The sequence below is a fragment of the Panthera tigris genome, chromosome B3 (assembly GCF_018350195.1).
Source record: "Panthera tigris isolate Pti1 chromosome B3, P.tigris_Pti1_mat1.1, whole genome shotgun sequence".
NCBI lineage: Eukaryota > Metazoa > Chordata > Mammalia > Carnivora > Felidae > Panthera > Panthera tigris.
Window position 1 is genome coordinate 28,820,014 of NC_056665.1, and position 25,998 is coordinate 28,846,011.

Sequence of the window (25,998 nt, forward strand, 5' to 3'; positions counted from 1 at the left end):
TCTTCTGTTGCATATCTAAAGCTCTGGATGGTCTGTTGGTCAAATACAGACCTATCTGCTCCGTCAGACAGCCAGACTGGGCTAAGCTGGATTTGTTCTCTAAGTTGGGATAGGGGGAAGTGATTGTAGTTTCTAGGTTTGTGTGTGTGGGGTTCAGCTACAGAGCAGTATCACCAGAGGAAGATGTGGAAAGCACTGGGTATGTGTTTGTTAAGTAAGTGAGGGTGGTGCCTTTAGAATGCTCAGATGAAAATGTTTAGTAGGGAATTGTAAAAGAGGGTCTAGAGCTTAGAAAACAGTAGGGAAGTTAGAGATTTAGAAGACTTCAGGTTTCTGAAACCTAAAACTCTTGAGAGGAGATGTGGGTTTTAATCTATAGCCTGCCATGTTATTCTCCTGGGCTGGTCACTTCTCTGGGATTAGCAGTCCTTACTTGTAAAGTAAAACTAGACAGTTCATCCCACAGCCCTCTTCCAACTCTGGAAATTCATTTTAGAACACAAAAAAACATTCTCTCAAAATGTGCTGTTCTTTGTGGGAAAAAAAGACCCTTTAGTAATGGCTTAGGGTGTGTAGTATCATGAAAGTACTGGATTTATATACTAATATCCTTTTCACTCTCCAAATCAGTGATTTATTGTGGAGAGAATTAAAAGTGGACCAGAGGAAGGGTGCCTGGGTGACTCAGTTGGCTAAGCATCTGACTTTGGCTCAGGTCATGATCTCGCGGTTCATGGGTTCAAGGCCTGCATCGGGTTCTCTGCTATCAAGACAAAGGCCCCCTTCAGTTCCTGTCTCCCTTTCTCTCTGCCCCTCCCCAGCCAGCTCATGCTTTCTCTCTGTCCCAAAACTAAATAAAAACATTAAAAAAAATTTTTTTTAAATAGAAGTGGACTGATGGAAATTTCCCTGGATAAGTCAATATTTGGTGTTAGTAAATAATCATTCCCCCCACACCTGTTTCCTTAAGTGAGTCATATTTCTGATAATATCCACCTTAGGTCTGCCAAGATGGAAGTCATGTGGCTGAGTCAGTGGAAACAGGGATGAGAATGTGGGTTAGGTATTTCTTTTTTTTTTTTTTTCCTGTCCTATTACCTGTTTGATAATGCCAGAAAATTTCAAATTGATAGTTTTACAGTGCCCAGAGGCTCAGGTGAAAGCCAGGGAATTTGTGGGGGAGTGCAGGAGTACAGCCTATCTCCTGTTGGGCTATACTGCCCCCTAACAGAAGCTGCTTTTTGTTCTTAGGCTGCAGAATTGAACACTTTCTTGGTTTGGAAAGAGTTTCTTATAGTTATAGCATCTTCTCTCCCACCCTCCTTTCCTGGAAAAGGTGGATAGGGCCCATATGTATTTTCATGGTGTATTGGTTTCCTGAGGCTGCTGTAACAAATTACCACAAACTTGGTGGCTCAAAGCAGCAGAAATTTATTCTGTCAGTCCCAAGAGGCTAAAAGTCTGAAGTCAAGGTGTCTAAAGGGCTCCACTCCCCTCTAAGGCTACAGGGGTTAATCTCTTCATTGTCCCTTCCACCTTCTGGTGGCCACTGCTATACCTCATGGTTATATCACACCAGTTTCTGCTTCTGTGGTCACAGTGCCTGTGTCTCTTATATAGGTCTTTTAAGGACACTTACTATAGTATATAGAGCCTAACTGGATAATAAGAGATGATCTCTTCCCCATATCCTTTATTACATCTGCAAAGACCCTTTTCCTAAATGGGTTTACATTCATCAGTTCCAGAGATTTGATGTGGATACATTTTTGGGGAGACCACCATTAAATACATGACAGGTGTTTGGTGCCTTTTCTCTCCATTTTCTCTGAATCTTTATTATTACTATTGCTAACTCTGTTCTGTGTAAACCAACATTCCCTTTCATTCTAGGTGGTGGCCTGTGTGGAGATGGCTTACACCAAGGTCCACCATGGATGCTGCTCAGTTACATAGCTGCTTCTTTATTTGTGTTGAGTGTTGATTGTATTATTTTCAAGTAGCCATTTAGTTTTTTTTAATGGGGAAAATTACAGCAAAGATTTTAAACAGTGTTAAAGTTTGTAAAAAAAAAAAAAAAAAAGGGCGGGCAGGGGGGAACTGGACAGTTTAAACACTAAATTGCACATAACTAGAAGTGCAGGTCAGTAGCGGAAACATTTCATTTTGCAAAAATGTAGAAAATAAGATAGTAATAAAGTTTCAAGTTTGTGTTTGGAGGCTATCTTTCATTGTTGCTCTTCCTTTCTCTGCAGGTCTTTTAGATAACCCTGAGCTTCGTGTGGTCCTGGTGTTTGGTTATAATTGCTGTAAGGTGGGAGCCAGTAATTATCTGCAGCGAGTAGTCAGCACTTTCAGTGATATGAATGTCATCTTGGCTGGAGGCCAGGTAGACAACCTGGCATCACTGACCTCTGACAAGTATGTCTCATGTGCTTCTGATTCCTCCCATGTATGCCCAGAAATGTCCTCAGATTTTTCTTACCCAGGTTTTTAAAACACATGTTTATAGAATTGCTAACGGTTCATTCCATTATACAATACTCTACATAATTCTTCTTACAACTGAAGAATGAAATTTATATGTTGTCTTTTAATAACTTAAATGGACTCCTACTCTTCTTAAAATTAATTTTCAGAACTGTCTACTGGTATCTCCCACAACATCTCTGTGCTCCATATAATATCAGTAATAACTTCCTCTGTAGTTCTGTTTCCTCCTCTGAAGGAAATGCATGGCGAAACAGTGAAGCTTTGTGATAACACTTCTTAGAGCCTCTGACATACTCAGTGCTATGGAAATCTTCTAGAGAGGAAATATTACTGTGACAGTTCTCAAATCCATTCTGTGGAGCATCTTGGATGCTTATTGGTATGGGCACACATTTTGGGAAATGCTATACTAGATCTTTTTGAAAGCCTTTTTCAAAAGGTGTCAAATTTGTGTTATCTTTGATTTTGTTACCAAGGCTTTTGCTTTTGAGGGTGAAATATTTGCTCAGTTATTTTGGGTGCCATTACTCCCTTTGCATTTTGAATGAGAGTATGTAGTAGTTTCTGAGTTTGAACTAATTAAGTGAACATGAATATCATCAGTTTCCAAAAGCAGGAAAATGAGAATGTGTTATCCCTTGATGCTTCCTACAAACACTAGTATTCATTTCTCACTATATTTGTGGTTAGTATTTGGATACTAGAGTGGCGATGTATCAACAGACCGTTAGAGATCAGTATCTTTAAAAGCAAGCAATGTAAATAATCCCAGTTATAATCTCCTTTCTGAAAGGCTCCTCTAATGAGTCAAGAAGAGCAAATATAGTTGACCTTTAAGCAATGCAGGGGATGGGGGGGCGCCAACCCCTGTTGAAAATCCATGTATATAATTTGTGACTCTCCCAAAACTTAGCCTACTGTTGACTGGAAGTCTTAACTGATAACATGAACAGTCGATTAACACATGTATGTATGTATTATAATATGGAAAGCTAGAGAAAAGAAAATGTTAAGAAAGTCATAAGGAAAACAAATTTACAGTCTTGTACGTGTCAAGAAAAATCCACATATAAGATAATGTGTGTTGCTCAGGGGTCAAATGTAGCTAAGTCGAGGCACTGAATTCTAAGCAGGATGTCAAACATTGGATTTCATGCATAAATACACCTAATTCTCAGTAATTATCTGTGATTGTTTCTCTTCTTGCCTGATTTTCTGTGTCTTTGCTTTTACCTTTAAATTGTATACAGTAGGGCAGTGATGATTTAATACCTCATTTGCCTTTGAAATGCCAGTCTCAGTTCAGACATTTAGCATCTGAGACGCAACTCTATTAGCATGGTTCGTTGTCATCTTCTTTTTATACCTGTTGTGGGTAATAGTCCTCAAGAACCATTAACCTTTACATGACACATTAATTGTAATGTGGTCTTCATAATGTGTCTGTGGGTAAGAGAAGCCATTGAATAAATCGAGACTCTGTTTTAATAGTGTCCAGATATACCACCTCACCAAAAAAAAGCTAGGTAAATAATTCTTTGGGGCAAGATACTGACAATACACATTGCAATTGTATGCCAAAGAGGAAATGAAATAAAGTTAAAGGAGCAGTGGAGGACTTCATAAGGTGGATTCTGCCCCTCAGTAACTGGTTTTGCTACTAAGCTAATCTTATTATCTTCGTCCTCTTAAGCTTTTTCAGTTAAGTTTCTTGTTAACCTAGTGAATCTTGCCCATTTCACCGACTCACATGTTGATAAACGTGATAGAAATATAAGGTATTTGTTTTTTCCCTGTAGGTGTTCACTATATTATGTTTTATAACTTTGACACTTTATATTTGTTTTAGTAAGGATAAAATATTACATAAAAAAGGCAAATATAAACAAAAACATGTTTTTACCTTTAGATTAAGCTGAATTGTAGGCTGAAAGTAATAAATAAGACATAGCAATGTAATTATGTTTCTTTATGGACCAAACAACTTAAAGCTAAAACTTCTGGAGTTACAAGTTCTTAATAAAATTACTGTCCATGATTGAACAACTATCTAATATATCTTTTTTAGAATGGGACACCAAGGTAAGGGGGAAAAATACCAAAAATGTAAATAATACCAGAAAGCTTTATTTAATAGATATCACTGTATATTTGAATAATATTTTAAGTTTCCTTTTAAGAAAGTGAGAAAGGTTAAGGATACTTGATAGCCTTCTAAAAACGCAGGATGGGTTTCAGAAATCTTTGTGGAGATGCATACTTCTTCACAGATCTGCTTCCCTGAATTAGATTCCCTGAATCTGCTTCTTTTAAATGTATTAATAGTTTCATTGTTAACCCCTATTACACTCCTCCTATCTGGGATGGTGAGCCTTAGACTAACCATAGGCTGTTAAAGGCTAGCCAGTGGATCAGGAGTTTTCTTTACACTTTAAAATTTATATTCTCATTATATGTTTCATGATGTATCACCATACTTTTCTAATTGAATTTCCAGAAACCCTCTGGATATTGACGCCACTGGTGTGGTTGGACTGTCATTTAGTGGACACCGAATCCAGAGTGCCACCGTGCTTCTCAATGAGGAGGTCAATGACGAGAAGACTGCTGAGGCTGCAATGCAGCGCCTCAAAGCTGCCAGCATCCCGGAACAGAATACCATTGGCTTCATGTTTGCATGTGTTGGCAGGGGTTTTCAGTATTACAGAGCCAAGGGGAATGTTGAGGCTGATGCATTCAGAAAGTTTTTTCCTAGTGTTCCTTTATTTGGCTTCTTTGGAAATGGAGAAATTGGATGTGATCGCATAGTCACTGGGAACTTCATATTGAAGAAATGTAATGAGGTGAAGGATGATGATCTGTTTCACAGCTATACAACAATAATGGCACTGATTCATCTTGGGTCATCTAAATAAAGCCATCTGTAAAGTGGCTTTCACAATATAAAACTTTTGGGCTCTGCCTTTCCTAGAAAATGGAAATTGGGATATGTCTATTTAAAAAAAAAAATAGTAACTTTATATGTATCAGTTTTATAGCTTTGACTATATCCGGGGTAGTTTTTAATTAGATGGACAACTTTGTACCTAACATAATGCACACAGAATTGAGAGCTTTTGCGCCAAACCGATTATGGCTATACTGTACTGGATTATGTAGCTGCTATGTAATGTGACGTAAATAGCCTTCTGCATAGGAAGATTGAAAGAGGATTCATCGATAGGATGGAGCTTTAAGACATTCCATGACTACCTCTGAACTATTAGATCTTTTAGCAAAATCATGAAGACATTTTTTTCTCCCTTAATGAAGGAGAAACATACATGAATAGCTTGAGAAATCTTTCTCTGCTTTACAGTTTCACCGATTTTTTTAGAAGCTGTAACAAAATTACTTTTTACTTATTTGACAAAAATTAAAGAACTATTTTTGTTCTAGTACCCTGAAGTTGCTTAGTCAAATAAATTGCCAAGACTAATCAGTATTTTATTACTTTATAAGGAAAACATTTTCTTTTCCCTCAATGAAGGAATTGCAAGAGAAGAATCCTTTTCACCTAATTCTATATAGAACTGGCAGACCAATTACATCACCTTATTTTGGTTTAATACCAATAAAATGTACCTTGGAAACTCATTCAGTGTTTTGTACACCACTGCTTTTGGTGAGTGAATGATGGAAGTAAACTAATACTTTAGAAAAGAAAGCCTGGAATGGTAGTCAGCTAGTAAATCCTGCTGTATTCCCAGAATGACTTTTTTAAGTTTATATTTCTAATTATGCTAATGTCTAAATGAGATAGGTTCAGAGAACACCAATTTTCCCCAGTGGCCTTTCTTCATATAGTGATAGAACCTTGATTTCAGCTAGGCACATGCCTGCCATAACAAAGACATTTCCCATTCTCTCTTGCCATTGACTGTTGTGGTCAGTGAAATGTGAGAAGTGACAGGGGTCATTCATTCAAAATCGTATGACAGTTTTTTGCCCTTTCTCAAGCTTGTTGCTTGGAAGTGGATCTGGTAGCGAGCTATCCTGGACTCTCCAGAAGAGGCAACACTATTGGGGAAGAGAACCACACAGAAGGATCCCAGGAATGCTATACAGTTTTGTTGAAGTGCTACCATAAGTGACCCGGATTGCCCATCTTCAGACTGCTTTACAAGATTGAAATTAACATCAATCCTGCCTCAGCCAGTGTTTTTTTTTCCCAGGGCTTCATTACAACAGATGTTTATATTAACATTATCCCTAATATGGTATGATGTAACTAATGTAGGGCACTTTGTATTCATTAGTGGTTCTGACAGAACAGTATAAAACTTGCAAGATAAGTGAAATCAAAAATATTAACCTTCCTGCTTTTCTATTTGTAGTCACTTTTCTCACAGTCTTTATGCTAAAAGGTCTTTCTTTTGCTGTTTATATATATGATAAAAATACTTAAATGTTCATTTTATGGTTATCCCATATCTTAGTTCCTGAAGAAAATCCAAAGAAAAGTTTTCAAACTTGTAATCTGTGAATATTAATATTTAGCTTTTGTTTAGTTATTAAACTTTCCTATTATTTGACATTGGTTACCCATTATCAAATAGGCAATATTCAAAATGCACATCTTTGGATGTGCTTACATAGCACATAAGGAAAATACTTTGTAAATTTTCTTTATCCTTGATTTTAACAAGAGTTGGTTGAATAGTAGAGGAAAAAGAATTTGAAAAACTAAAAATATGAACATAATAAGCATGATGATTGAATGGATTATTTTATTTTTTCAAATTAATACTCCTACAGAATGTTTTGTTACTTTCCAAAGGAGAGTCTGCTGCAGGATCATTTCAATACAGTATGTGAGGTTACTAGGATTCCTTTGTATAGCTGAGCTTTTGGGGCTTGTTATGAATGGTAAATTCATTTGACTACAAGGTTGTAATCTTGGTGCAGAACAGAAAGGGGAGAAGTTGACCCAATAGAAATAAAAGTAGTACTGGTGAAAATAGAAGCCATATACGCTGCCTCTAGAGGCCATGATGTTCCATGGAAGGGTACAGGAATTTAAGCAAAGTTAAAATGAATTAATTACAATTTTGAAAGACCAGTGTTAAAAGCAAGCATTAAAGAGTTATTTTTTCAGCTAAAAACATACTAAATTCCTAGAAATGGCATCTTTCATATAGTCATTTCTGAAAGTGGAAAAAAAGATCACACTTGAAAAAACACATGCACACGAGAAACACAGTTACACTCTTAGTGTCTTCATACACGGAACTGCCTCCTCTCAGATGATGAGCAGACTAATAGGATGGTTTAATCAAGACATTTAAAATACTTCTTTTTATGTTTTCAAAGCACAATTTTGCCATAATTTGCCCTGCAAAATACTGCTTCAAGGAATAGATTTTGATTATTTTTCATCCCAGTAAAACTAAACTCCTTATAAGCCATCTAAGGAAGCATAGTGGTCTAAAGAAAAGGAGGAAAGGTATTTCTTGGGATTAAGATCAAGAAACAGACATGCTGCGTAATGACATAATCTACCATGATCTATACCAATGAAGGGCATTCAGTGGGCCACTTCACTGCTTATAGTTCTCTCAACTTGGGTTATCTCTAAAACTGGGTTATTAGCAAACACAGCAATTTCTCAAACTTGTAAAAGAGGCCAGATAGCAAAAGCTTTGCCATTGATTTATACTGCAAATGTAGGTATTCTTGGGAAGGAGTTAAGATGGAGAAGTAGGTGGAAGCTAGGCTTTCTTTTTCCCTCATATGTAGCTGTGTTGAGGTCAGATCACTTGGAACACCCAGAAAATTGATCTGAAGGCTGGCAGAAGTATTTTCACAGTTGGACAGAGACTGGCAGGTGCAAGGTGCATGTAAGTGAATTGGGGGAGAGAAAAATGGTGGTGCCACAGAGGGGAGGGAGAGGCAAAAGGGAGAGAAAGGAGATGAGAGAGTGCAGCATCGGATTTGCATAAGAGAACTCTCCCGACCATGAACGGGTGTGTGAGCTAGAGTTATTGAGTGTCACAGGTTTTTTGCAAACTGTGGAGCTCAAACTGGTTTAGAAAGTATGCAACTTTCTCTGGAGGGGAGCTGTGGTGCATGCTCTCAGGGAGGCAGAAGGAGCTGGTGGATGCGTAGCGGAATGTAAGGATCTCCTTAGTTGCACAAGAGACTCTCCAGGTGTCAGCAAAACGCCTTTCATAGGGGGCAGAGGTGTGGGCTGAGGGCAGATAACCTGATTGCAGCTTTTTGCGGTGCTACATCATAGATTCCATGCATTGCACAGGTGTGGGAATTTTTCTGGGACAAAGAACACTGTGTCTACAGCATAGGGAGTTTCTCCTTGGAGAGGGGTGAGTCTGCATGGTGCCAGGTCCTTTAAGATTTTGAGTGTGAGTCCCAGGTGCATATCAAAGAACCACAGGAGAACTGTGGCGCAGGATGCAACAACTGCCCTGTTATGTGAGGGTTTCCTAAACAGTGGGGGGGTGTGAGATCCCCTGTCGAAGGACCAGAGAATGTGGTGACATTTTCGTCCTCAACACCAACCCGGTGGGATTCAAAGAGCAACACAGCGGCCCCCAGTGGAGGCAGAACCCACTTTCACCAAACCCCCTTGCCTTGTGCCTGTCAACTGCATACTTTCTAGGGCAGAATGGACTCTGAGCACAACAGGCCTCTCTTCCAGAAGACCAGCATAGGCAGTACTCTGCATGTACCAAGTGAATTGAAAATAGAGTGCTTCAAAGCATCACCTGCAGTTCTGGTGGAAATAGGGTCAGGCTTACTGTTTTGTTTCTTCTTTTTTTTTTTCCTTTGGAATCAGACTTACAGATTTTTGTTTTTTCATTTCTTTCTCTCTCTCTTTTTTTTTTTTTTTTTTTGTTTGTTTGATTCAGGCTTCTTTTTTTCTTTTTCCTTTTTTTTCCCTTTCTTTGGAATCAGGTTTATAGTTCTTTGGCTTTTTCATTCCTTTACATTGTCTCTTTTTTGGGGATGAAGCTTTTTTTTTTTTTTAAACCATGCTTATCTTAAATCAAAGTACACCTAGTTAAAGGTCCATATACTTCCCACTGTAAGCAAGGAGCTCTGCTGAGGACTGACAAGTGGGAAAGAGCAGCCAAAACACAACAGCAAAGTGCACACAACATACACCAGAAACCTTCCTGAAGCACCAGGCCCTGGACTGTGTATGACTCCTTTTTAATATAGCCTTACTCTCAGGTGCAGAGAGCATAACAAGCTTTCAAAACATACAAAATACAGAAACATAGCCAAAATTACAAGATGGAGGAATTATCCCCAAAAGAAAGGTAAAGAAGAAATCAGCCAGCAACTTGCTCAAAAGATTACTAGCTGGGCTTGAAAAAAGCATAGAAGACACCAGAGAAATCCTTGCTGCAGAGATCAAAGACCTAAAAACTAGGACAAAATTAAAAATGCTATAACTGAGATGCAAAACTGACCGGATACAGTCACAACATGGATTTAAGAAGCAGATGAGAGAATAGGTGATATAGAAGAAAGACTTAGGGAACTCAAGGATTCCATAGAGTGAAATATCGGTATCTAAGGAGTCCCAGAAGAAGAGCAGGAAAAGGGGGCAGAAGGTTTATTCAAACACATTATAGCAGAGAACTTACCTAATCTGGGAAATGAAACGGGCATTTAAGTACAAGAAGCACAGAGAACTCTCCTCAAAATCAACAAAAACAGGTCAGCACCACAACATATCACAGTGAAACTTACCAAAAAAAAATACAAAGAGTTATGAAAGCTAGGGAGGTCCTTAACCTACAAGGATAGACATAAAAGGTTAGCAACAGACATGTCCACTGAACATGGCAGTCCAGAAGGGAGTGGCAGGAAATATTCAATGTGCTGAATGGGAAGAAAGTGCAGCCAAGAATTCTTTATCCAGCAAGAATAGAAGGAGAGCGAAAGAGTTTCCCAGACAAAAACTAAAGAGTTCATGACCACTAACCCAGCCCTGCAAGAAATTTTAAGGAGACTTGAGGGGGTGGGGGGGGGAGGCCAAAGCAATAAAGACTAGAAAGGACCAGAGCACATCACCAGAAACATCAACTCTACAGGTAACATAATTACACTAAATCCATATCTTTGAATAATCATTCTGAATGTAAATGGAGTAAATGCTCCAATCAAAAGACACAGGGTATCAGAAGGCATTAAAAAAAACCCAAGATCCATCTATATGCTGCCTATAAGAGACTCATTTTAGACCCAAAGTCACCTCCAGATTGAAAGGGGATGGAGAACCATCTATCATGCTAATGGAAGTCAAAAGAAAGCCAGAGGAGCCATACTTACATCAAAGTAGAGTTTAAACCAAAGACCATAACAAGAGATGAAGAAAGGCATTATCTCATAATTAAGGGGTCTATCCATCAAGATCAATTGGGGAATACCCAAATATATAAATTAGTTAATCACAAACATAAAGAAACATTGCTAATGATACAATAATAGTAGAAGACTTTAACACCCCACTTACAACAATGGACAGACCATCTAAGTAGAAAATCAATAAGGAAACAATGGCTTTGAATGACACACTGCATCAGATGGACTTAACAGGTATATTCAGAACATTTCATCCTAAGGCAGCAGAATACACATTCTTCTCAAAGGCACATGGAACATTCTCCAGAATAGATCACATGCTGGTCACTGACAATAGGTACAAAATTATCTAGATCATACCATGCATATTTTTGGATCACAATGCAATGAAACTTGAAATCAACCACAAGAAAGAATTTGGAAAGACCACAAATACATGGAGGTTAAAGAACACTCTACTATAGAATGAATGGGTTAATCAGGAAATTAAGAAATAAAATACATGGAAGCAAATGAAAATACAACAGTCCATCTGAACACCGGATGCAGCAAAGGCAGTCCTAAGAGGAAAGTACCTTGCAATTCAGGTCTATCTCAAGAAGCAAGAAAGGTCCCCAGTACACAACCTAACCTTATGCCTAAAGGAGCTAGAAAAGGAGCAGCAAATAAAGCCTAAAGCCAGCAAAAGAAGGAAAATAATAAAGACTAGAGCAGAAAAAAAATGATACAGAAACCAGACCAAACCAAACAAAACCAGTAAAACATGAACAAAACTGAGCTGGTTCTTTGAAAGAATAAACAAAATTGATAGCCCCCTAGCCACTTACCAAAAAGAAAAGGGAAAGGACTCAAATCAATGAAACCACAAATGAAGGAGAGATCACAACCAATGCCACAGAAATATGTTGCTAATTTAACACATTGAACATACAAAGAATGTGAAACCCTTTTACAAATCTGAGAATTTTCCATACGTTCTACAGAAATTTTTGACAAAAAAATAAAACTACTTTCGGCATTTTGTGCCCACACAATCTAACCAGATTAGCACCACCATAAATTCAGATTTATTGGAAACAGAAGACTAAATCCTCTTGATTGGAAATTGAGATGTTTAGATGACTGACTTGACTTTCATTTGTAGAAACTGAGTATGAGTTTGCTTAATGAAAATCCTAAAATAAAACATAGTAAGCATTAGTAATAACATCCTTGTTAAGTGAACAAAATTCTACATTATGTAAAGAATGTATTAACAGAAAATTATTGTAATATTGGCCTTATATAAAGAATAGTGAAATACTTGCAAAACAGGTTATTTTTGTTTTATATATTTTACTTCTACCCTAAACAGTAAAAGAAGTTACAAGAATGTATGCTACTGTAAAGTAGAAAACATTAGCAGAATCCAATAAACTTCATTTAATATTTGGTATTAAGAGGGTATGGAGCATTTTCATCTCATTAAAACTTTATGTAAACTGTCCTCACAACCAGCAAAAAAGGCAAAATTGATAAATTCCTTAACTTTAATTTTAAACACAATGATCAGAGGTGCCTGGATGGCTCAGTCGGTTAAGCATCAGACTTTGGCTCAGGTCATGATCTCATGGTTCATGGGTTTGAGCCCCATATTGGGTCTGTGCTGTCAACTCAGTGCCTGGAGCCTGCCTTGGATTCTTTTTCCCTCTCTCTCTGCCCCTCTCCCACTCACGCTCTATCTCTCAAAAATAAACATTAAAATTTTTTTTTAATAATAAAAAATAAGCACAATGATTAGAGTGAGGATAATTTTCTTAACATTTACACAGTACTTACAAGTCTAACCAAAATTCACCATATATGTATCTAAAACATACTCTGTTGAAGGCCTTGTCATGGTACTACAATTACAGACAGGAGTGAAAAATAAGTGACCTGAGTGACACTAGCAAAATGGTGGACTAGGACAATCTAAGCTCTTGTTCCCCAACAAAACCAACAGCAACTATATGAACCAGCACTGTCAGAGCTCTGGAAAACAATAAAAGATTACAGCAAACAAGACCATGTCCAGTGAAGAAAAATCATCTTCAAAATGATAGGAAAATTTCGAGACATTTTACTTGCCTTTGTCCCAGTGCAGTGGCAGTCTTATTTAAAAAGTGGCAGAGGCCTGGTTTCCAGTTCCTACCTTCAAACCAGAAGAGGTAGAGTAGACTTTATTTGAAAATTATTGTGTGTGTCTTAAGTGCTCACCTCTATTTTGCCATTAACTTGGAAATCAGGCAGGAAGAGTGGCAGGCATTACTTGTAAAAGCCGCAGACTCAGATACCTGGGGCGATCAATTATTGGTGGAGACAGAATAGGTCATATAAGGCCTAGGGAAGAAGATAGGGTGAGAGTTTTTGAAAACTGGACATTCAGAAATAGCTCTATATGAGGGGAGGATGGGATTTAGAATGCCATATGCACGTCCAGGCAAAACACATGCTCAGAAAAGATCTAAGACCTTAAGTTTTCACCTCAGTCAGATCCCTAGGCTCAGAGCAAGCCTAGCTACATATTGCAGGAATGCTCTAGCACCCATCTAATCTGCAAAGACAGAGAACTGGCATTCAAGGAAAACTGTCAAAACAGCTGAACATGAGGTAAACAGAACAGAGATGATCTCACAAAACAAGGTCTTTGTAAAAATACTTTGGAATAGTCTAAAAATAAATGGAAAACAGCTTGCAGCAAATCAAAAAGAAAAAAGAAAAACCTGGTAAACCCTGGTGACAGGAAAATCCTATATCTAGAATTACCATATTATAATAGTGAAATGCCCAATTTTCAAAAGCAGAAAATAACAAGTCATACAAAGAAAAAGAGAAAACAGGTCTATTTAGAGGAACAGAAACTGACCCTGAGGAAGTGTGTACGTTTTGAACTTACTAGACAGAGACTTAAATATATTCAAAGAAATACAGGAAATCAGGAAAATGAATAAAATGAGAACATGAACAAAGAAATTAAAAGAGGATCAAAGAAATTCTGGAGCAGAAGGTACAATAAAGATTTTCACTAGAGGGTGAATTTCAATAACAGATTTGAACAGTTTGCAAAGCTCATTGCATTCCAAATAGGAGAAAGTCAAAACAGACCCACCAAGACACATTAGAATCAGTCTATCCAAAGCAAAAGACAGAATATTGAAAGCAGGAATGAAAAGGGATCCTCAATAAGGTTGTCCAGTTTTCATCAGAAACCTTGGGGACCAAAAGACAGTGGGGTTTGATATATTCAAATTACTAAAAGAAAAAAAAACTGTCTACCAAAACTATCTGACAAGACTCCTTCAAAAATGAGGGAGAAACTAAAACATTACCAGACAAAAACAGAAGGAGACAGATTCCACTACACCTGCCCTGAAATAAGTGCTAACTTCAGGTTGAATGAGAAGGGACAGTAGACAGGAACTCAAGGCCATATGAAGAAATAAGATTTCTAATTAAAGTATACATGGGCAAGTATAAAAGCTAGTATTATAATTTTGATTTGTAGCTCTACTTTTCATTTTGTACATAATTTAAGAGACTTAAAATAGTTACTTGTCTATGTTTTCAGATGCACAATACTTAAAGATGTAATTTTGTGACATTAATAACCAAAAGGGGGTGAAAACAAGGTTATATATAAGAAAAGAGTTTTTGTACACTTAAGCTGCCATAAACTCAAATTAGAGTGTTATTAATTTAGGATGTTAAATGGAATCCTTAAGGTAACCACAAAGAAGTAGCTATATAATAATACAGCTATGAGGAATAATAATATAATACAGGAAATAATAATAATACAGGAAATGAGAAAATGTTTTATTACAAAAAAATTCAACTAAAACACAAAAGTCACATCGAAAATGAACAAAAAGCTAAAAGGCACATAAATAGTATGATATTAGTCCCTCAATAATTACTTTCTGGATGGCTCAGTCAGTTGAGTGTCCGACTTCAGCTCAGGTCACGATCTCATGGTTTGTGAGTTCGAGTCCCACAATGGGTTCTGTGCCGATGGCTTGGAGCCTGGAGCCTGCTTCGGATTCCGTGTCTCCTTCTCTCTCTGCCCCTCTGCCACTAATGCTCTGACTCTCTCTCTCTCAAAAATGGATAAACATTAAAAATAAATGAATAAATAAATAAATAAATAAATAAATATAGATGGATTAAACTCCAATTAAAAAAACAGAGATTAGTGAAATGGATTTAAAAACATGACCTAACTGCAGTCTACAAGAGACTGACTTCAGATCTAAAGTAAAAGGATGGATAAAGATATTCCATGCAAATAGTCCCCAAAGGGAGTAGTGGTGGCCATACTATCATTAGACAAAAAAAGACTTTAAACCCAAAAAGCTTACAAGAAACAATGAAGGACATTATCTACTGATAAAAGGTTTAAAATACATCAAAATTAAACAGTTATAAACATTCATGCATCTAATAACAGAGCCTCAAAATATATTCAGCAAAACACAACATAACAAAATGTATGTGATGCAACAAAGCAATGCTAAGGAAATCCATAGCTGTAAATACTTACCTTGAATATATAAATATAAATATATGAAATAAACATTCTAAAAAGACCTAGGAAAAAAATAAACCTAAAGCCAGTGGAAGATTAAAACTGAAATAGGCAAGATAGTGTTTCAAAAAGATTTTAAGAGTGGAAAAATCTTAATTAGAACATGAAAAAAAGGTTCCAACTTACTAAAAGCAGATATAAAAGTAGGGGCATTAGTAATTATTCTACAGAAATAGAAGGATTAGAGTACAATTATGAGCAGCTATAAATTGGATAACCCAGATGAAATGAATATATTTCCTAGAAATACAAGGAGTGAATCATGAACAAATAAAATCTATATGGACCTATAACTAGGAGACTGAATTAGTAATCAAAACCCTCTCAACAAAGAAATGCTCTGCAACTGAGGCTTCACTGAAGAATTCTACCAACCATTTAAACAAGAAATAACACCAGTCCTCAAACTATTCCAAAAAATTCAAGAGAAACTTTCTAACTCATTCTATAAGGCCGGTATTACCTTGGCACCAAAGCCAGACTACAAAAGAAGGGGGAAGAAAAGCTATAGCTTAATATCCCTGATGAATATTAATGCAAAAATCCTAAACAAAGTATTACCAACTGAAACATCACATTAGAAGTTCTATATACTTTGAACAAGTGGATTTATTTCTACAATTCAAGAAGAGTTCAACAAGTGAAAATGAATTAATATACTATATTGACAGAATGAAGAGGGAAAAACCCATATGACAACATCAACTGATACAGAAAAAGCATTTGACAAAAATTTGACAGGATTTTTTATTTTTTAAAATATTTTTAAAAAAATATTTTGAGAGAGAGAGAGAGTGGGAGGGACAGCATGAGCAGGGGGAGGGGCAGAGAGAGGGTGAGGGAGAATCCCAAGCAGGTTCTGCAGTACAGAGCACCACCCTATTACAAACCAACAGTGGCCCCAGACTGATCCTTTAACAGCACAAGGACCAAACCCCGACCACAACAGGCAAAGTAGGCCACTGCAGCTGACTGAACTGAATGCAAATTCAGTTCATTAGGATTTACACAACCCACATAGCAGACACCCCTGAAATGCTTGGTTTTGGGGAACAATGAACACTGCACTATAGAGCACCACAGTACCTCTTCTTCATAAGGCCACTGCTTTAAAGATCAGGAGCTTTAGCTGACTTTCCTAACACAGAGAAACACAGAGAGTTACAAAAAATTAGGAGAAAAAGGAATATGTCCCATTGAAAGAACAGGACAAAAATCACAACAAAAGAGAAATAAAACAGAGAAGCAATATACCTGAAAAAGAATTCAAAGTAATCATCATAAAGATACTTATTGGACTTGAGAAAAGAGTGGAGGACATCAGTGAGACCCTTAACAAAGATTTTTTAAAAAGAACTAATCAGTGATGAGAAACACAGTAAATGAAATTAAAAATACACCAGATGGAATAAATAGTAGGCTATGGGAAGCAGAACAACAAATCAGGTACCTGCAGGGGAGAGGAATGGAAAGTAATCAAGCTGTGCATATGAGAGGAAAAAAATTATGCAGAGTGAGAATAGACTTACGGAACTCAACAACACCACCAAACATAATAACATTCGCATTATAGGGATCCCAGGAGGAGAAGAGAGAAGGGGGCAGAAAATTTATTTGAAGAAATAACTGAAAACTTCCCAAATCTAGGGAATGAAGCAGAAATCCAGATCCAAGAGGCCCAGAGATCCCTCAACAACTTCAACCCAAGAAGGTCCACAACAAGACGCAAGTAATTAAAATGGCAAAAAGTAATGAAAAAGAGAAAATTTTTAAAGGAACAAAGATAAAAGAAAGCAAATAAATAATGGGAAACCCCATAAGGCTATTAAACTGATTTTTCAACAGAAACTTTCCAGGCCAGAAGGGAGTAGCATGACATATTCAATGTGCTGAAAGGAAAAAAAATCTGCAACCAAGAATACTCTATCCAGCAAGGTTATCATTCAGAATTGAAAGAGAGATAGAGAGTTTCCCAGACAAACAAAAGAGTTTGTGACCACTAAACCAGCCCTACAAGAAATATTAAAGGGGACTACTTGAATGGAAAGAAAAGAGCGTGAGAGTATCAAAAGTAGGAAACACAAAAACAGTAAAAGCAAGTAGATCTGTAAAAATCAGTCAAGGAACTCACAAAATAAAAGGATATAAAGTATGATACCATAGACCTAAAACATGGCAGGGTGGCGGGGAGGAGTAAAGATTGGGTTCAAACTTAAACAACCAGAAATTTAATATAGACTAATATATAAAGAAAATGTTATGTACAAACCTAATGGTAACCATGAATCAAAAAACAGTAATAGATATGTGAAAAATAAGGAGAAAGGAATCCAAGTATATCGCTAAATAAAGACAACTAATCATGAAAGAACAGTGTGAGAGAAGAAAGCAACCACAAATCAAGTAACAAAATGGCAAAAATAAATATCTATCTATAATTATTTTGAATGTAAAAAGATTAAATGTTCCAATCAAAAGACATGGGGTGATGGAATGGATTAAAAAAAAAAAACAAAAAAAAACAAGACCCAACTATATGCTGCCTACAAAAGACTCATTTCAGACTAAAAGACATCTGCAGGTTTAAAATGAAGGGATAGAGAAGCACTTATCATGCAAATGGATGTGTAAAGAAAGCTGGGGTAGCAATACAAAATACAAATAGACTTTAAAACTAAGACTGTAACAGACAAAAAAGGACATTATTTAATCATAAAATGGAAAAATCCAACAAGCAGATCTAAAAATTATAAATATTTATGCACCCAACAGGAAAGCATCTAAATACATAAAGCATCTAGTAACAAACATAGAGGAACTAATCGATAGTAATACAATATTAGTAGGGGACTTTAACATCCCACTTACATTAATGGATCAGCCAAACAGAAAATCAATAAGGAAACAGTGGCTTTGAATGACACACTGGACCAGATGGATTTAACATAAATATTCAGAACATTCCATCCTAAAGCAGCAGAAGGCACATTCCTTTCAAGTGTACATGGAACATTCTCCACATAACGGACCACAAAAGAAGTCTCAAGAAATCAAAAAATATTGAGGTCATACGATGCATCTTTTCTGACCACAACATTGTGAAACTAGAAATCAACCAGAAGAAAAAATCTGGAAAGGCCACAAATACATACAGACTAAATAACATCCTACTGAAAATGATTGCATCAACCAAAAAATCAAAGAGAAAATTAAAAAATAAATGGAGACAAATAAAATGCAAACACAACAGTCTAAACTCTTTGGGATGCATCAGTCTAAACTAAGAGGGAAGTTTATCAATACAGGCCTACTTTAAGAAGCAAGAACAATCTCAAACAACCTAACCTTACACCTAACGGAGCTAGAAAAAGAACAAACAAAACCCCAAATCAATAGAAGGAAGAAAATAATGAAGATCAGAAAAGAAATAAACAAAATAGAAACTAAAAAGACAATAGAAGAAATAACACCTGACATCACAGAAATACATACAATTGTAAGAGAATTTTATGAAAAACTGTATGCTAACAAATTGGACAACCTGGAAGAAATGGATAAATTCCTAGAAACATATAATCTCCCCAAATTGAAGCAGGAATAAATAGAAATTTGAACAGACCAATTATCGGCAAGGAAATTTAATCAGTAATAAACTCTCAGCAAACAAAAGTTCAGGGCCAGATGGCTTCATAGGTGAATCCTACCAAACATTTAAAGAAGAGTTAGTACCTATTCTCAAACTATTCCAAAAAATAGAAAAGGAAGGAAAACTTCCAAATTCATTCTATGAGGCTATAGTTACCCTGATACTAAAACCAGATAATGATACTACAGAGAAAGAAAACTCCACACCATTATCTCTGACGAATGTAGATGTAAGAATCCTCAAAAAACATTACCAAACACAATCAATAATACATTTTAAATAAATCGGTCACCGCGATCAAATGAAAGTTATTCCTGGGATGCAAGGGTGATTCAATAGTCCCAAATCAACAAGATACAACACATCAATGAGGATAGGAAATATACAATCATCTCAATAGATGCAGAAAAAGCATTTGACACAGTATACCATCTATTCATGATAAAAACCCTCAACAAAGTAGGTTTAGAAGGAACATACCTAACATAATAAAGGACATCTATGGAAAACACACAGAAAGAGAAATTAAGAAAATTAAGAAAAGAATCCCATTTACAATTGCACCACAAATCATAACAACACGTAGGAATAAACTTCACCAATGTGGTGAAAGACCAGTAATTTGCAAAGTATAAAACACTGATGAAACAAATTGAAAAGGACACAAACAAATGGAAAGATATTCTGTGCTCATGGATTGGAAGAACAAACATTGATAAAATGTCCATACTACCCAGTCTACAGATTTAATGCAACCCCTATCAAAATACCAGTATTTGTGAAAATATTCTAGCTCTAGTAAGAACTAGAAAATTCTTAAATTTACACGTAACCACAAAAGACCTGAATAGCCAAAGCAATCTTCAAAAAGAACAAAAAAGCTGGAGGTATCACAATTCCAGATTTCAAAATATACTACAAAGCTGTAGTAATCAATGAAACAGAGATAAATGGAACAGAATAGTGTAGAAATAAACCCACACTTATATAAAGTCAATTAATCTACAACAAAGGAAGCAAGAAACTAATATGACACAGAGAAGAGACAGTCTCTTCAACATATGGTACTGGGAAAACTGGACAGCAACATGCAAAAAAAAAAAAAAGAAAGAAAGAAGAAGAAAGAAAGAAAGAAAGAAAGAAAGAAAGAAAGAAAGAAAGAAAGAAACTGGATCACTTTCTTACACCATACATAAAAATAAACTCAAAGTGAACAGAAGACCTAAATGTAAGACCTGAAGCTGTAAAAATCTTAAAAAGAAATCATAGGCAGTACTGTCTTAGACATCAGGTATAGAAATGTGTGTGTGTGTATGTGTGTGTGTGTGCAAGGGAAACAAAACCAAAAGGAAACTATTGGGACTATTTCAAACTAAAAATCTTTTGCACAGCAAAGGAAACCATCAACAAAATGAAAAGGCAACTTACTGAATGGGAAATGACATTTACAAATGATATACATCACAAGGCATTAATATCCAAAATATAAAAAGAGCTTATACAACTTAACACCAAGAAAATCTGATTTTAAAATGGGGAGAAGAACTGAATAGACATTTTTCCAAAGAACACATACAGATGGCCAAGAGACAAATGAAAAGATGCTGAATATCACTTATCATCTGGGAAATGCAAACCAACACTACTACTAGCTAAACTACTAATAGCTAAAATCAAAAATACATGAAATAACAAATTTGGCAATTATGTGGAGAAAAAGGGAACCCTCATGCGCTATTGGTGAGAATGCAAATTGGTGCAGCCACTGTGGAAAACAATTGTACAAGTCCCTCAAAAAATTAAAAATAGAACTACCCTACAACCCAATAATTCCACTACTAGGTATTTATGCCAGGAAATAAAAATGTTAATTTGAAAAGATATATGTACCTTATGTTTACTGCAGCATTATTATAATAGCCAAGATAGGGATGCAACCCAAGTGTCCATGGATAGATGAATGAATACAAAGAAGTGGTATATATATATATATATATATATATAGGAATAATACCATTACTTAGCTATAAAAACAAATGAAATCTTACTATCTGCAACAACATGGATGGACCAAGAGGGTATAATGCTAAATGAAATAAATCAGTAAGAGAAAGACAAATACCATATGATTTCGCTCACATGTGTGATTTAAAAAATGAGACAAACATAAGACTCTTAAATACAGAGAACTAACTGATGGTTGCCAGAAGGGTGGAGGGTGAGGAAATGGGTGAAACAGATAAAGGGGATAAAGATACACTTATCTTGATGAGCACTGAAAAATATGTGGAATTTTTGAATTATTATACTATACACCTGAAACTAATATCACACTGTATGTTAATTATACTTTAATTTTAAAAATGGATCAAAGACCTAAATGTGAGACCTGTAACTATAAATCTCTTAGAAGAAAAATGACAAAAAGTAATGGATTTGGCGATGATTCCTTGGATATGATGCCAATGTCACAAGTTATCAACAGGATGCACAAGTTGGATTTCATCAAAATTTAAAACTTTTATGTAAAGAGGACACTATTAACAGAGTGAAAAAGCAATCCATAGGAGAGGATAGCTGCAAATCATTTATCCAACGAGGAATTAATATACAGAATATAATAAAAAACTAAAATGCAACACCAAAAGACAACCCAGTTCAAAGCTATAAAAAAGACTTGAATTAAAAGGTATTCAAAGAAGTTATATAGATAGCCAATAAGCACATGAAAAGATGTTCAACATCACTAATTATAACGGAAATGTAAATTAAAACCATGAGATGGGCATTAAGGAGTACACTTGTGATGAGCACTGTTACATGCAAGTGAGGAATCACTAAATTCTGCACCTGAAACTAATATTATACTGTATGTTAACTAACCGAATTTAAATAACTTTAAAAAATAAAATAGATTTAAACATTAAAAAAACACCATGAGATACCATTTCACACTTATTAGGATAACTATTAACAACAACAACAACAAAACTATAATTGGCAAGGATGTGGAGAAACTGGCTTGAGGAAGAAATAGTTCACAGATGGGATGGTACATTGGGCCAGTGTTTTCTCCTTTGCCTCAACTATTTACTAGTTCAAGATTTTTGGTATTCAGAACATCCACAGCTCCAGACTACCCTACAATTCTTTATTTTCATACTACCTGAAAGTCACTATTACTTTGTTTATATTTCAGGATAACTTTACAATTGGAAAAGGCTGTCTGAAGAAATTGTCCTGGCCTAATGAATTCTTTATATTGTCCCTTAATAAGATGAAAACCTCACATTCTGTGAAATCATGCCCTAATAATGAAGCCTTATGAAGAGGTTTGGAACTTTGTAACTTAAGTGGTAACGAAAACAATAATCCTAAGTATCTATGATTATTTACACTGAGAATTAGTTGATCAATCTTTTGCAGGCTTTAAGTTGTGGGCTTGTGTTTCTTCCTTTCAGATATAGGTTCTAGAAATCATTTCCTTTTAATAGAAAGCATTTCATTAATATTAAAAATATGATCCAGAGGTAGCCTTTTTAATAAATGCTCTTTTTGTAATCACCAGGTGAAAAGTCTTCATGGCTTATCTGTACTTGCAGCTCCCCCAGACAGCTTAGCATGGTCATAAATTAGGTGGTTTCTGAAGCCACTAACCTAGCCATTCCTTGCACTTTAAGGACTTTCACCTTTTTTTCTTAGAGTCTTCATATATTGTTAAGAGTTAATTTTTTCAGTCATGAGAAAGTTTGTCTCTCTTTGCTTTAACACATTAGCTTACTATAAAAATGATGTTTGAACCAGTACAACTTCCACACAGGACTTGTATCATTCCCCAACTTACCAGCTGCATATGAACTAATAAAACATGTTATGGAAACACACATATCTTGCAGAAAAGACTGTTTCATGGTATGGCAATTTCAGTCTTTTTTATTTTAAGGAAGAAAGAAGGATTAAATCCTATGATCTCTTTTACATTATGGAGTTTCATTTTCTGCCTTTGTGACAAACAAGGAATGATTTTGTTCAGTGTGATATTTCTTCAGTGTTCTCCATGACCTATGGAAAATAAGAACTAAGATGTTTTCTCCATCTCAATTTTTCTTTATATGCATACCACCAATACATATAGTTTTATTTACATTTATAAACCCACTGTTTGTGATGTGAAGAGTTGAGGTAAGCTAGCCTAGAACATCTAAACAAGCCAGTTTCCTGCCTACAATGCTCATCAGAACACAGAAGAGTTGCATCAGCACCCCATTCAGGCCTCACAAATAGAAGTGTCCCTATCTTTCCTCACTGCCTATTTTCTTTCATAGAATGAGAATACCACCACCTGCCTCACAACAGGAGTTAAGATTTCTATGAGATAACATGAAATGTCAGCCACAGTGCCTGGCATGTATAGGCATCTGATATTCATGATTATTTCATTACACTGCTTTCTTTGCATTTAAAGAGCTATACTTTCAGAACTAGAGCATTATTCCAATAGAGGGATACACAGTTACAATCTAAATGCACGGTAGGATTTCAGGCTGTGAATTTACTTAACAAACAAACATTCACAGGGTAGTTGATAAACTATTTGAATAAGGTCAAGGGGAGTTTCTTGGTGAAACTTTACAGATGAATGTGGTCCCAGACATTATCATTACAAATATAACAAAGAACAACAATGTACAAAACCATTAAAACACATTTTACTCAATTATAAAATATAGGAACACATCTCAATCTCTTGATAACTCAAGTGATAATTTTGAACATATCACAATGCAACATCTGATAGCATCACTTAATAGTGGCATTTCTTTCGGTCTGCCTTTTTAATGTGATATATTATGTAACAGTATTTACCATTTGAATTTTTTTTTTTTTGAGAGAGAGAGAGAGAGAAAGCATGAACAGGGGAGGAGCAGAAGGATAGGGAGAGAGAGAATCTTAAGCAGGCTCCACCCTCAGTGCAGAGCCTGACACAGGGCTCGATCTCACAACTGTGAGATCGTGACCTATGCCAAAAGTCAAGATTCCCATGCTCAAATGACTGAGCCACCCAGGCACCCATAAATTATTTTTAAGTGTGCAGCTCAGTGGAATTTAGTACATCCACACTGTTGTGCAACCATTACCACCATCCATCTCTAGAACATTGTCATCAACCCCTACTGAAACTATACTCATTAAGTAGTAACTCCCATTCTATTCTCAGCCCTTGGTACTACCATTCTATTTTATGTCTCTATAAATTAGATTATTCTAGATATCTAAATGGAATCATACAGTACTTATCTTTTGTGTCTGCCTTATTTCATTTACCATAATGTCTTTTTCTTTTCAAATTTTTATTTAAATTCTTCATAGTTAACATATAGTGCAATATTGGTTTCAGGAGTAAAATTTAGTGATTCATCACTTACATACAACACCCAGTGCCCATCATAACAAGTGCCCTTCATAATACTCATCACACATCTAGCCCATCTCCCATCCACTTCCCTCCATCAACCCTCAGTTTGTTTTCTATCTTTAAGTCTCTTATGGTTTGTTTCCCTCTTTTTTCTCCTATGTTCATCTGTTTTGTTTCTTAAATTCCAAACATGAGTGAAATCATATGGTATGTGCCTTTCTCTGACTTATTTCGCTTAGCATAGTACACTCTAATTCTATTCATCTCATTGCAAATGGCAAGATTCCATTTTTTATGGCTGAGTAATATTCCATTGTATATATACCACGTCTTCTTTATCCATGCATCGTTTGGGCTCTCTCCATAGTCTGGCTACTGTTGATAAGGCTGCTATACACATCAGCATGCATATACCTCTTCAAATCTGTATTTTTTATTATTTTAGAGAGAGAGTGCATGAGTGGGGTAGAGGGGCAGAGAAGAAGAGAAAGAATCTTAAGCAAGCTCCATGTTCAGTCTGGAACCCATCATGAGGCTCAATCCTATGACTCTAGAATCCTGACCTGAGCCAAAACCAAGAGTCAGACACTCAACCAACTGAGCCACCCAGGTGCCCTCGAATCGATATATTTATCCTTTGGGTAAATACCTAGTAGTGCGATTGCTGGATCATATGGTAGTTCTATTTTTAACTGTTTGAGGAACCTCCATACTATTCCCCAGAGTAGCTATACCAGTTTGCATTCCTACGAACAGTGCAAGAGGGTTCCCCTTTCTCCACATCCTCACCAACACGTTTTGCTTCTTGTGTTAATTGTAGCTGTTCTGACACTGAGGTGGTATCTCATAGTGATTTTGTTTTGTATTTCCCTGATGATGAGTGATGTTGAACATCTTTTCATGTGTCTGTTAGCCATCTGGATGTCTTCTTTGTAAAAGTGTCTATTCGCATCTTCTGCCCATTTCTTAACTGGGTTATATGTTTTTGGGGTGTTGAGATTGATAAGTTCTTTATAAATTTTAGATACTAACGCTTTATCAGATATGTTGCTTAAAAATATTTTCTCCCATTCCATACACTGTCTTTTAGTTTTGTTGATGATTTCCTTTGCTGTGCAGATTTGTTTCTTGGTGGAAGTCCCAGTAGGTCAGTTTTGCTTTTGTTTCCTTAGCGTCTGGCAACATGTCTATAAGAAGCTGCTCAGGCCAAGGTCACAGAGGTTGCTGCCTATGTTCTCCTCTAGGATTTTGATGTTTTCCTGTCTCACATTTAGGTCTTTTTCATCCATTTTGAATTTATTTTTGTGTATGGTGTTAAGAAAGTGGTCCAGTTTCATTCTGCATGTCACCAGCCAGTTTTCCCAACACCGTTTATTGGAGAGACTGTCTTTTTTCCATTGGATATTTTTTCCTGCTTTGTCGAAGATGAGTTGACCATATAGTTCTGGGCCCATTTCTGGGTTT

The 25,998-nt window shown here is 36.1% G+C and overlaps 1 protein-coding gene across 5 annotated transcripts in view; it reads left to right on the top strand.

Moving 5' to 3' along the window:
* FBXO22 (F-box protein 22) overlaps positions 1-6,129 on the top strand; it is a 30,961-nt gene extending 24,832 nt beyond the window's left edge. For all 5 annotated transcript variants that reach the window (XM_007084632.3, XM_042988315.1, XM_042988314.1 and 2 more), the window contains exons 6-7: positions 2,256-2,421; positions 4,991-6,129. In XM_007084632.3, coding sequence (XP_007084694.1) covers positions 2,256-2,421; positions 4,991-5,408 — 584 coding nt within the window. In that variant the 3' untranslated portion in view covers positions 5,409-6,129. The remainder of the gene's footprint in view (positions 1-2,255; positions 2,422-4,990) is intronic.
* The last annotated feature ends 19,869 nt before the right edge of the window (positions 6,130-25,998 follow it).